The sequence below is a fragment of the Idiotropiscis lumnitzeri genome, chromosome 2 (genome assembly GCF_059441095.1).
Source record: "Idiotropiscis lumnitzeri isolate Australia: NSW breed Sydney's pygmy pipehorse chromosome 2, RoL_Ilum_1.0, whole genome shotgun sequence".
In the NCBI taxonomy this organism is placed as follows: domain Eukaryota; kingdom Metazoa; phylum Chordata; class Actinopteri; order Syngnathiformes; family Syngnathidae; genus Idiotropiscis; species Idiotropiscis lumnitzeri.
This window is the reverse complement of record NC_142392.1, coordinates 4,451,968-4,465,904: the sequence shown is the minus strand read 5'-3', so window position 1 is coordinate 4,465,904 and position 13,937 is coordinate 4,451,968. Positions and strand designations below refer to the sequence as shown.

The window sequence follows — 13,937 nt, the reverse complement described above, 5'->3', positions numbered from 1 at the left end:
CATTATTGCACTTTGTTGTCAACTAAGGCCACGGTAAAAATTGTTTGGAATTTCATATTTTATATATATATATATATATATATATATATATATATATATATATATATATAATTTTTATTTTTTATTTATTTTTTTTATTTTATTTAATCGAGTTAGTTTTCAGTTTTCGTTCATTTTTATCCGTTTACGTTTTTCAAAAATGCTTTATTTTAATTTAATTTTCTTAGTTTTAGTCTAGGTTTTTTTGTGTTGTGCAAGATATATTTAAAAAAACATCATGCTAATTATTATGTATTAAAAAGGCAACAAAAATATGATTTTAAACAACCATCCACAAATCAAAATATTTGTTTTATAACAATCCTGAGTTTGCCAACTTTTATGCAGCTATACCGACTGTAGTTAGTTTTCGTGCTTTTGGAAAACAGAAAATGTCATTTTCAAAAAGCAGTTTTTATTTTTATTTCTATACAAAAACGCCTAAAATTACAGTCAGCGCACATCTGCAGACGCACTGCATTGAAAAATCGGATTATGAGACTGCGTTTACAAAATACTGATCGATATTATTTTTTTTTTTATTGAACCAAAAAAACATGGCGAGATTGTCAAGGGGAACAAGCAGATGCCGTTGCTTGTGAGTCCTTTTTTTTTTTTTTGTGGCTGTTACCTCAAGGAAGAGGGTGAGGTGTATATTTGTATGGAGAGTGCACTCGCTTCTCTACCCTCCAAGCAACATATGCCCTTGCCTCTCTCTTCATCTCAGTGCCCCCTTCGCCTCCCAGGGGGAAATCACCCCCCCCCCCCCCCCATGCGAAAAGGAAAGAAATGGTGTGTAAAGGGCGCCGAGTTCCCATTGGATCTGCCCCCATCGTTGCCATCTGTGCCCGATCCAGGCCAGACTAGCCTGCTCAGAGCGGGGAAAATTCAACTTTCTCTTGCTCTCTGAAGGTTCTAATTAATTTCACATTAATTGATCCTCCACCTGTACCATCAAACACAAAACTTCTTAATTGCCTCCAATTTAGCCAAAAACCCCTCAGCCAGAGGCGAGAGTTCCTCTCTGGTCTCATTTATTCTTGCTCTGTCGTTGATATTTTTGGTCTCGTGCGTTTTTTTCTCTTATTCAGACCCTCCACGGGTCTAAATGCAGATTCTCAGTTACGGTCTTAGCTGTATTTTTGCGCTATCAAGTCTATTTACGTTACGTGTCCCAGATTGTTGCCGCTGTCTCCAACGGTCAGTGCAGCCCGTCGGGCTATTGACGGAAAACGTTAAGTGGAAAACATGTCTACAACCACACCGTGCCAACACCCTTCTATGGTACTTCTGTGCTAACACACACACACACACACACACACACTCAATCACACTTTTATACGCCCTATATAGTCTCTCAGTCACACATGCACTTATTAGGCTGGGTGGGTCACTTTCTCCCGACAGTTTGCACTTGTAGTGACTTATTGTGCGCAAGTGGAAACTTGGCCAGGTCGTTTCAGTTGCTGCTGTTAGGCCGCATGGCCCTGAACAAAATTGAATTACTGGGTTCGAAAACTGCGAGTAAATTATACCGAATTGAATTTCTCATCGTCGAGCGAACGCATCTGGAAAATGTGGAGCGTGGTTGAGATACATTGTTGCATAATAGCAACAGATGGGAACAGTCTCATGTTCTTTTTAAATTGACTTGACCTTTTTTTTTTTTTTTTGTGCATTGCAAATAAATATAAAATGTACAAATGTGACCGTGCGGCATTTGTATCTCAATTCATTTTTGCCTATTTAAATGAATGGAATTACGTTTAATCCGTTTTGGCATTGCAAAAAAATAATAATAATAATTACAGTAATAACATAAAGGGATATAATGTAATTACACAGTTATACAGTGTAGATAGTGACCAGGCTGGCCGGCGAATAGTGAAACTTTGTGAATAATTTGCTGAAATAATTGTTTCTCGCAGAAGATAAAGAAAATATGCCTGTAAATTAAATTATCTGTGATGCAGCGGATAAAATCACTTGAGCTGACATTTGAATAGCTCCACTCGAAATCAGAAGCTGCAATTTGATATGAGACGAAGAAACACTTTTGGTCAATAATTTGATTTCGCGCAACATCATGCCTCTTTCCAGTCCACGCGTCTTTCACAATAACGCCTTGTCCGCACCCTTCTCCACTTTTATTTTTTTCTCTCTCTCTCTCCCGACAACTCTGGCCTTTGTCCCGTCGGACGCTCGGCCCCCGGCGGCTGCACTCGCGACCGCCTGCAGTAAATTCCTGCGGCGGTTGGAAACACAAACATGGGCCGTTGGCGATAGAAGCGACGACACAAGCGCGGCTTTGTGCGATACGCTCACACGCTCTGCCTTCACACACCTGTATCGTGCATTCGTTCTTATCTGACAGCTTTTTTTTTTTTTTTAAGCAGTCTGACACTTTTTCCTCATCATTTAATTTGAGACTCCCGACGTGTAAGAGTGGAAAAGTGATTTTCGCAGTCTTGAGTGAGCTGTTACAATTTGCCGCATTAACACAAACTGAAGCCGACGATCAATAAAAAGAAACCCTCGATGACATGTTTTGAGAACTTTCCCCACACATCATGTCTGAAAAGAATGCGACACTTCTCGCTCTCTCCACCCTCTTGAAAAGGAGGAAGCCCGCAAAAGCCGTCCCCTCTCTGCCTTCCACCATGTGCCAATGTGCTGAGCCAGTGGAAAAAAGCGACGTCCGTTGGAGCAACGGCGTCGCGTAGAAAGATCAGGTGACCTCGAGGAAGCCATATTCATACACAGCCATTGAGTAAGAACGGCAACATTGTTATTTTCCGCTCGATTGACCTAAAGGGGAACAATCTCTCCCTCCAGTCAGCATGTAAAAATGTCTATATATTTTTTTTTTTTTTTTTGCTGATGAGCTGTGCTGTGTCATGCACTTTTTTTTCCCCATCCTCTCTGAATGAGACATTGTTCCCAGTGTGAACAGACGAAACACTTGAACGTGGCCAGCCATTCGAACATGTGATAAGATCACCGCCACGGGTGGAGGTGATCGCGTCATTAAGTGTTCTTACCAGAATGTATCCTCTGAATGAGATCGAACGGCCGTTATTACTTGCTCGAAATACTCTCAGAACGTGAATTCAGGGATTCGTGGAATACCATAGCCGTCAATGAGAACTGGCGTCCCTCAAGGATCTGGTCTCAACCCCCATATTTTTTTTTATGTATAAATGCAAATCATAAATATTAGTAGACGGTTAAAAATGTAAATAACATTTAATAGATGGTCCAATTATTTTTTTTTAATTAACTAACATACATGTAATTGTAAGTGGTAATTAAAAAAAAAATCGACAGCAGTCTTGCTCTCATTGTGGGACTTGCTGTTCGACCTTTAATTATTAGTCAAGCTTGCTTGGCATGGAAGTTCTTCCCCGGCAATTAAAGTTCTATGTTGGGATGAACACGCACACACTCAACCACAGCTAATTTGGTTCATCCTGAAAAGCATTACTTTCCACCACACTTGTACTTTTTAATCTGCGAAAGCATTCACATCCAAAGAACTTTTGGGGGGGGGATTTTTTTTTTGGGGGGGGGCGTGCCATGACACCGCCATGTGAATCATATCGTCAACTATGGTGACAATACATTAGCATGCACAGGGACTAATGACACTTGACATTTACTAGAGTTCACAAAATGCTCTGGAGCATGTGGCATGTTTCCACGGAGGAACTGAGTCAACGCACGATATAACAGAAGTGGGATAAATGACTGTTACGAAAAAAAAAAAATCATTCACATCAGCAATGGGAAATAAATCAAACAACAGACATTTGTGTGGCCGGCCTGCAGCGGGTGTTTAGCGTGTAATAGATTTGAAGTGGCGATTTGGTGGTTTCATGGCAAGTTCTCTTGCCTCACATTCGGTTTCACATTCAATTTTATCACATCTGCATCGTTTAGACACGATTATGTTTGGTTTCATGAAAATTAGAGGAATAGAGCCATATCGGACTGTGACGCATTGCTTTAAAATCACAGATTAGACTATGAAAGCCACAAGAAACGGCCATTAAAGTCCCTGTGAAATGAAAAGAAAAATGTTTTTTCTCTGCAACTGAGTACAGTACTAAATAGCTCTATCTTTGCACATTTTATCGTGTTTTTTTTTTACCTCCAAATGGCGAAAGTCCCGTTCTGTAAATAGCATTTTTTTCTGTTTTTACTGCTTTTCTCTCAATTTGTAACTGACATGCATATGATTGCACAAGCAAACTTGCATCAATCTAAACTCCTCTCCCCCTGCTATTGAGCTTCCTCTTCTATTCTTTCCGAATCCTCCTCCTCCACCTGAACTACGAGTGACTCACAGGTTCCCATAAATAAAAAAAAAAGTAAACTTGTGTGTGCACGGTTTGCAGAGCCGCCGTGTGAGCTGAATGCACTGTGAGGCGTGATTGATAAGTCCCATTATGTCGAGCCAGCAAGTGTTTTACACGCTGCGGTTTGACCCCTCTCTGTTTATCATCAACCAACGTTATGACTGTTTTTAAGCTTTCATTTTCTAGCTTTAATGCACGCGTCTCGCTGTGCACATCTTTGCTGCACAGTCAATTGTGGGGTGCAAATGCACTTGATGGGATTTGACATAATTCTCCATGTGCACGCCTCACCACAATGACTACAGGCATTGAAGGCGAAGATCAGAAGAGAAAAAAAAGCGCTACGTCATGGAAAGAATGACGTCAGGTTAGATTAGAGGCAAAAAGGGGGGGGCGAGCTAAGAGTGGCCTAGGTGGAGTCACTGGAGTCACTCAGTGCTGACTGTCGAGAAAGAGGGGGGGAAAACGATGCAGCACTGAAGTGACGGTGAATGCGTTGCGCATGCTGCATCATAGGCTGGTGTGAACTCTTCAATAATCCCGTTATTATACAGAGAGCGGAGAGCAAAGAGGGACTACGAGAAGGGGATTGTGATGTGGGGGGGTGTCATGACGTAACCGTTTCCATAGGCGACTGATATGCGGGTTGAGCCAATGGGAATTCACACCAGCGGACCGTGTCCCGCCCCCTTTTGACGCGCATCACATGTCCCCGGCGGAGTTGTGGAAAAAAGGCAACACGGGGGAAGCAAGAGAGGCATTCACAAGCACTTCCGCTTTCGTCTACACGCGGGGTGACACGAAAGTAAATGCCAAGTAGATGATAACTTTTAGTTAATAGCTCACCTAATAAATATGAATAACATGTTGGGATCAGTATGACATGAATGACGTACAAATTCAATTCAATATTATATTATTATGTATTAAATTCAAGTTTTGCATCTGTAGGTGTTCTCTTTCTAACGCGTTGAAATCAGTTAAAACAAATGTCAATCTGTATGCATTGCAATGTCGAATCTAATCCGGCCCGGGTCTTCAGAATCTGTTAAATTATATTAGCTATGGTGCTCTCTTTTACTAATCAGATGTAAAATTCATCCTTACAGGGCCAGAGCGCAATCAACTTTTGTATTTAAGCAAGAAACATGTAGTCAATGCACATAATTTGCTTTTGTGGGCCACATAAAATGATGTGGCGGTCCAGATCTGGCCCCCAGGCCTTCGTTTTGACACCTGTGGGAAGTTCCCATTCAACCGCCACGTAGGAAAAATACATCAGCCACTACCTGATAGCTGAATGCATAATGGTATTTTTTTAAACTCATATGAGGAGCATCGTTATTTTAGTCAGATATTACTGCATCAATTTTAAACGCGATTTTCAATTCAGCGTTCACTGGCTGCCCAAGGTGGGGAACCATCTTTAACGTATCGCTACGCTAAACGCACTCTTCGGAGGAGTGTGACGTCACGATAGGCGGGGCTAGTACCTCAGTCCACCAGAGCGAGCCTTGGAGTCGCTGAGACTGAGGGGGAGTGAGAGAGGGACGCAGGGACTCAGGGTGCTCTTCGGAGAACGGAGTAAGTATTTTTCGCCTGTCCTTACCGTCTCTTCTCGGGCTACAACGCCCCGCTCTCGCGGCCTCCTCGGACCGGCTCCCGAGTGCCGCCTGGCGTGGAAGCGTGAAGCGGCGAAGTGCCTCCGTTTTGCGGGCAGCGTCCAAACCAGCGCGAGTCCCTTCTGCCGCTCGGCGGTTAGCCTCCACGGCAAGCTAACGCGGCTAACCTTCTACCCGGGTTAGAGGCACTGACATTGGGGCGGCTTGTCTTCTGGAGCCCGGGGTGGCCTCTCAGTCGGGAAGCTGCGAAAATCTCCGTCACGCCTTCCTCGTTTGTCTTCCCCGCCCGGGGTTAACTTGCAAGGGGCTGTCAAATGTTTGACAAAGTCGCATTTGTGGATTCTTTGCAATCAGCACAGGCTAACGCCTGGGAGCTATGAGGCTAACTGTGCGCTAGCGTGGGACGCTGTGGGCTATTAAAACGATATATTGATTGAAGATTTTTTTTTTGCTTTTGCTTTTTATTGGTGCATCGGAACCCTCGTGACATGACGGCAGTTGCATGCAACCGTGCGTCAATGTGCACGTCAAATGACGCTCCGGGAAAAAAGTTGGCTGCTTTATAAAACAACACATTGGTTATTACCACCTTCCATTTATTCACCAGCATCGATCCCTCTACGGAGACCCCCGAGCCCGTCGATGCGATTTAACCCACCATCTGCAGTGTCAAACCGGCTATTCCTAAACGTGGAAGCCCAACCTCCTTATTCTAAAAGACTCCAACCTCCCCACACGCACCCCAAGCTACACTGCATCCTCACGCACGGTAACTTTCTCCCTGGGTGCTTTTTGCATTGCTCCACGTTACCTGCAAGCCTCCAAGTTCACGTGGGCTGCAGCCGGTGAGCCCCCTTTTGGTGTGGGGATGAAGGGATCACCGCTTATCCAATTAAACGTTGCAGCGCTGTGCTACTGATGCTCCTGCAGCCGAGCGCAGTTGCATTCTTTTATCTGCGAACTGCATGATAAGCCTCTAATTAATTGATGCAAGGTGTGTCACTGGTCCAGTTCTCTTTGGGCATTACCTCATACAATGACAGCTCAGCACTTTGCTGAACAAGCGTTGCTTTGTGTACAATGATCAATGTTCACTGTCATGATTTCCGAAAGGAAACTAAGACAAGGTTCTCATATTTTGAGAGGGGGGGAAAAATTGTAACATTACCAAAAAAGACGGATGGGATAAACCTACGTCTTAATTGTTTTATGGAATAATATTAAAAGAAAAAGGAAACAATTTCATGCAAATTTCATCCTTCAATTTATAAATGGGTCATACATTGCAATGTTATGAGAGAAGTTGTACTATCACAAGAAAAAAAGGCCTTTTTTTTAATACGGCATGTATTACGTAGTCGTAATATTACGAGCGAAGTCGCCATTTTCGAAAATAAAGTTGGAATATGCTCTCAACTCATCGTACGATAAATACATTTGCATATTTGAGTAAAGTCGTAATTTTACAAGAGAAAAGCCGCAATTGTAAAGAACACCTCAATATTAAAAGTCTAGTACGGGAAATAAATTCTAAGTAATATTACATAAATGAAGTCATAAGAGCAAATTCGCCGTCGTTTTTTTAGTATGACAAATACGTTATTACAAGAGAATAAAGCAAAAGCATGAAAAGTTGTTATATTACGTGAATGAAAATAATCGAAAATAATTTGTAATATTTTAAGGGGAAAACAAGCGCTTGTACTATACAATTTTTTATCGTATGATTTTCGACAAGAACATTTGTAGACGTAAATAATGAACTGAAATGTTTTGCCACATCGGCCGCCATCATTTTATATTTATATATTCTGGCCTTTGTTTCTACATTGCCGCTTTATTGTCTCCATTTTGACTATTATTTTCCTTAGAGTGCCGTCCTTGGCGTCTTGCTACGCCAATGGAGCCGCGGAGCGTGTTTAATGATTTATGTAAACCAACACTAACCACATTGTCACTCCGCCTGAGGCCTTTGGACCATTGCAGTCGCTAAAGATTGAATGAAAAGAAAAAAAAAATTGATTTCCTTCCATATTCCATCGCTGCGTCGTCTTCCTATCAGCTGACTGTCGACAGCTCGGCCTGTTCCGTCGTCGATGCGAGCCCGTCGTGGTTCCACTTGTTGCGGCAAACGTCCCTCGTGTCATTCGACGCTCCCCGGCCGCGTCGGGATCACGTTCCCTGCTTACATTTGTAATCCAGACTTGTCACATTTTATAGGGCCGTGAGGGAGGGGCGGAGCGGTTGGGTTCAGATGCGGCACACTTGTGCCAATTTCCCCGATGTTGTCAAAAGACGCTCTGTTCTCTTTGTACTGTCGTAGCTAGTGCGAGCTCGTGGAAGAAAAGCCCCACTCACAGCCGCCTCGTATGACACTCACGAGCGGCTCCGATCCCAAAATAACATTTCACTTTTGTCAATCAGCACCTTTTCCGACATGTGTGCTGTGTACGATTGCCGAAGTCCCTCATTAAACATTACTTAAAAAAATGCTATCAGGCTAACGATTTGCTTTCATGCAGCAGCACAGATGATTGCGTAATAAATGCGTAATTACGTCAGTAGTGACGGCAAAACGAAGCTTCAAAATTGCTTCCTGAACCAGTTGTTGTATTTTTGACTCTTGTACATGGCACTGTTGATTTAAATAAAGGGTTTAAAAAAAATGGCAAGTCAGTGTGCTTTCAGCTCAATGTTGAACAGAGAGTGCCATCTACCGGAGTCCAAAAAATACTACAACTGGTTCCTGAAGCAGATTTGAAGCTTCATTTACGCATCACTAGTATTCAGTGACAAACAGCTTGTAGGGAGGGCGACGATAATTTAGCGTAAAAATGTGTCGCAGGGCATCTTTATTTACATCGCGTATTTCATGCACAAAACAACTCCATGCGCTTCACACAAGGGAAGCGAACACCGAAAAGCATTTATAAAAAGCACGCTTCCTGACATTCAGAAGCAAAGCAGAGCAAACAAAAGTACCTTATCACTCACGCAAATGAACACTTTCAAGGAAACGATTCCGACAAGTGACTGAACGCCAATTCGCTGGCGCCCACGTCACTCACCTGATCAGGCGCCGTCTTTTTGAGCGGTATACATTCAACGTGTTACAGATACTCCCGTGGAATGTGAGGATGACGACCCCAAGTGGACAAAAACTGTACCTCCTTCTCACACATACGTTAAAATCCAATTTCTGTCTGATTTACTTGATCAATTGATGGGATAATTGGTAGAATAATTGTCCTATTACATAACCAGTTTAATTCTTTGCATTCCATTTCATTATTTAGACAAAATGTCGAAGTGATGCGTGATTGGTCGGTCCTGATGCTCCATCTTTAGTCTTCCGTCTCGATCAGTATCATCACAATGTTGACCACTCTGCATCGATGAATGGTGAGAGAGGGGATGAGTGTGTGTGTGCGTGTGTGCGTCCGTTGCAAAGAACACAGCGTGGGTCTCATCTTCAAAGGCAGCGTTCTTGAAAGACGCTTCTTGTCTGCAGCTGCCGCCACATAGCAACGTAACATTTTGGCGGTGTAGCATTTTTCACACTTAATATACGTAACGCGCACGCCTTCAGGAAATTCAGACGGGACTGAGTTTTAAAAGGTTCCTATAACCGGCAATTGTCTTTCATCGGGGTGAACGATTTTGAAATCGAATTGCGATTTTTATTTCCTTAATATTGCGATTGCGATTTAATATGCAATTTTTTTTTTCCTTTCTTCTTGAATTTTTTTTAACAAAGAAAAAGAAAACATCAGTAAATGCCTTATCTGTACAAGTCTTCAATGAAGACGTGTTCGAGCTTGTCGGCCTTTGGAAAGGCGATAGCTCGTCTCTATTTGTGTCAACGTCTCCAGTCTGGAGGCTGCAAGATGCAAAGCGCCTGTTGACTTTGCCGACACCTCGGACGGTGTTGAAGGGCCTCTCAAGTAGCTCTCAGTCGTGACAGAGGCGAGCAGGGCGTCGCTGCTTTGTACCCTCCACATTTACATGGCCTGACCCAGTTCGACGGCAGGCTAGCGGAGGGGGGAGGGGCGGTCCGGGGGAAAAGCTAAAAATACCACCCCTCGTGCTAGGCGGGCGGCTCCATTGCGGAGGGATCCCTTGAATTGCTCTCCTCCGCTCGCGCTGTGTGGTTGGCTGACGGAGGTGTGCAAACCGCCAGGGGGGAGGGGGGGGGGGGTCCTCGTCGGTAAACGGTGGCCACCATTCCCGCTAATTGTCTGCGTTTATTCCAGACGAGCTTGACCGCAGACGTCCTGGCCGTGGCGTGTGAAGGGTTAACCCCGACCGCTGTCAGTCAGCCGTCCCACGCCAGCTGCCAGGCCAAGGAGATCCACTCGCGATGATTTTTTTTCCCCTGTCGTGACAAGTGACCTGCCTCAGCAACCCCAAAGTGTCGCGGCGCGGCAAGCGTCGGTCCGGCCCGTCGTTCTCGGCGACAGTTGCGTGCGCCGCTTCCGAAGGCACGGCAAAGATTTCAATCGGAATGTTAATGCCAAACGCACGTCTTTCTTTTTGCAGATATTACGTCAAACCAGTAAAGTGGTGTCGGTGTCTTAGTATCGGTGTGAGACGTATGCGCAATATTGCCCCTGGTATTAAAACACACTTTTAAAACGAATTCTTCTCTCTTTCACTCGGCCAGTTCTCCAAATAGGAAGCCAAGCGTTCTTGCTTCAAGCTGTTTATTTATTACCGCCTGTTGAAATTCACTGTCAAACTGGCACATAAAACAAACAATTACACATTGCGTATTTGAACACCAAAATGTTCAGCTGAGCCATCTAACTTCGTTTGCGAACATGTCTCACGAAACACCGGTTTAGATGTTCTGTTAAATAGAAACCATGCTAGCAGAGAATACAACAATACCCGTAAGCATGTCTTCTGGTCCAACTCTAAATCCAGAGCTGTAATTGGAAACTAACATCCGAGGGAGTTCCCCCCCCCACGTGTCCTTGAGCAAGCCCCGCCCCCCTTCTACCCCACAACCTCTAATTGCTCCTGATTGCACCATTTGCACCGTGTGGTCAGCCTCTGGCATCCCGCGCCATCGGTTACAGACTCCTCATCGCCGACGGCCGCTCTGCTCACGTATCTCTCAGGCCGGCCTGTGTTGCATAACATCACGGCCACGGACCATTAATAGTGCGCCGCGTTCCCGATGCCGACAAACCTGTGTTAGCTTGGCAGTCAGCCGAGGCATCGGGCCAGGAGGCATCCATGACAATTACCAGTCGGCCGCCTTTGTTTTTGCTGTGGCATGCGATGGAGTTGACTTCAATGAACGAATGAGGAAGTAATCTCGATATATGTTAATAAATCTAAATAATATTGTAATTAAAATCTAATGTTACTAAATATACTTTTCAGTCTGTGGCCAGCGGAGGATTTCTTCTGATCACATTTTCCCCTTGATGTGACTTTTCCTCGCTAAAACAAACAGCCCAGCAATTGTGATAAAAACCAAATTCCTCTCCCCCCTTCCCACGGTAGATGGTCACAAGTGGAATCTCGACGTGTGACCGAATAATTTCCAAGAATCTCATCGGAACAAGCTGCGAGCGCTAATGCCAATGCGCCCTCCGTTTATCTATTGTGCTGCATCGCTGTCCCATGTGACATATTTGGAGTCGGAGATAAACCGCGACCTGTTGCTTTGTTATCTCGCCACCCATTTCCGAGATTAGAGGAGCCCTGACCGCACTCGTTTTTTTTTTTGTTTTTTTTTTTCTCGATGAGCATAGCATAGATGTCGTTGCTACAGAGGAATCCATACATTCCAAATCAACTCAACCTCATCATATTGTGCTCAGAATCCTTCCCCAACCACCCCCCCACCGCCACCGCGGAGCTCCCCGATGCCGCAGATAGTCTTAATTAGATTTAACGCCAGGCTTTTCCTGTAGTAATCATTCAGTCGGTCCCAGCTCGCCGCCAGCGCCTCGGCAGACGAGGTAACCTTGCTTCCTGAGAGCGGCCTGTGCGATGCGTAGGACTGGAATGCCCCATTGCTGAATATTCCAAATTGGAACACAAATGGTGGAGCAACACAGGCAGATAATATAATATAATATAATATAATATAATGGATGTGTTTTACTGCCTTTGGGTGGCTCCTTGACAGCGTATTTGTTCTTGTTCCTTTTGCAGATCTGACTGCATGCTGATCTCCGGCTCTGCGAGTTCCCCTCCGTCGCCACGAGAGGCCAGGAAGAAGACTCAAGTCTCCGAGGGCCATGGCTGGCTTTGTAGAAGCGCTGCCCCGCGACCCGCTGCCGCATGACTCCAGCTGCCTCTGACGGCCCTGTCGCCTTTTTTATGGGAGCTACCGCCGTGCGAGCGCTCGCGGGGATTTAAGCTTTTCTGGGACAACTTTTTTTTTTTTTTTTGGTTTGTTTTTTTTTCACCGCTACGGTTGATTCCGAGCTTTGCATTTGTGCGGGAGACAGCGACACCATGGCGAACAACTCGTATAGCGGCGTGAAGAACTCCATCGTGGAGGCCAACCACGACAGCGAATTTGGCTGCTCGCTGAAAGAACTGCGCTCCCTCATGGAACTGCGAGGCGCCGAGGGCCTAAACAAAATTGGGGAATCTTACGGGGACGTTCACGGACTCTGCAGCCGCTTAAAATCCTCACCCACGGACGGTAACGTAAACCCTTCTCCTCATTTTAGCTAAGTCTGATGTTTTGCTGTTGCTCAACCATTTTGATAAATAATCGAATTGCGATTTTTTTTTTTTCCTTAATATTTCTATTCAAATAATATATTGTTTACCTGCTTCAGTTTTAAACAATTTGACTTTTAATCGTTCACTGCGACAACGTCAGGTGCAACGTAAACATTCGTCGACAATATGTAAGCATGTGGACCACATTTCTTAAGCTTTTAAAAATAAATCGAGACATTATTTAAATAAACATATATGCGGTTTTAAAATTCTACTGCAGTGGTCTCCAAATGTTGGTCCGCGGGCCACTTTGGGCTGCACAGCGGCGGCCCGCACAGATGAAAGAAATTTAAAAAATTCCAGTTTATTTATCATTCAATGCTGACCAATAATTGATTTTGTCTCTGTTGCATCCATCTATGACGAACTCTTGGCGCACGTGAAGATGCTAATTGTCTCGGTCGCATGGCGCTAATAAACCCACAGGCTAGCAAAATGAGTCCAAAAAAAATTGTCGAGTTATTACATGTTTATTCACATAGTTACGTAAAAATGTGTTGAGGTCCGATGCTGCTTTTTAATTTCAATCGTTCACATTGGCACAGCATAAGCCGCGTAGCACATGGCGTTGGCCACCTTGACATCACTTCCTTGGAAAACTCATGTGTCAGACAGGTGGCCGGGCAGCCCGGCTCTGACCCGGGCCACTCCGGCTCTATTTCAGGGCCTGGCCGTGTCCCCTCTCTCCTGTTTCACCTCTGTGTCTCTGCTGTGGGCGTCTCAGACAGAGCAGCTGTCCTCCGACGTGGGCGAGGGGGGGCGGTTGGTGCGTTGCACCCGGTTCGTGTCGCACATGTGGTCCAGCAAAACGAGAGGCTTTCAGGACCGCCGTGTAATGGCCCAATCGTGTTGCGGAAGGAGTGAGTTCATCTTCAGGGAAGCGATCCTGAATGAGTCTGTCGTCACCCACCCCAGCTTTTTTTTTTTTTTTTTTTTTTTTTTTTGTGCAAATGAGATGTTTGACGACATTGGAGCTTCGCTAGTTGACTGCACAGACCTCCCGCTCCCCTCCCCTCCTTTATTCCCGCTACTCTGTTTCAACATCTCTCTATAGACAGTCTGCCTAATCGCCAGTGTGACCTTGACTGAACTCTTATGGGAGAGGATTTTCAGTTTGATCCCAGATTAAAACGGCACCGCATACTCACTGTCGCAGCAAACAGTC

General features: G+C 44.7%; 1 protein-coding gene across 6 annotated transcripts in view; it reads left to right on the top strand.

Moving 5' to 3' along the window:
• atp2b1a (ATPase plasma membrane Ca2+ transporting 1a) overlaps positions 1–13,937 on the top strand; it is a 69,180-nt gene that overhangs the window by 39,746 nt on the left and 15,497 nt on the right. For 5 of the 6 annotated variants that reach the window (XM_088281728.1, XM_088281702.1, XM_088281694.1 and 2 more), the window contains one exon: positions 12,191–12,689. In XM_088281728.1, the coding sequence (XP_088137854.1) occupies positions 12,497–12,689 (193 nt within the window). In that variant the 5' untranslated portion in view covers positions 12,191–12,496. Of the gene's footprint in view, positions 1–5,889; positions 5,982–12,190; positions 12,690–13,937 lie in introns of those variants that run through there. The other variant, XM_088281712.1, reaches the window with a different exon arrangement.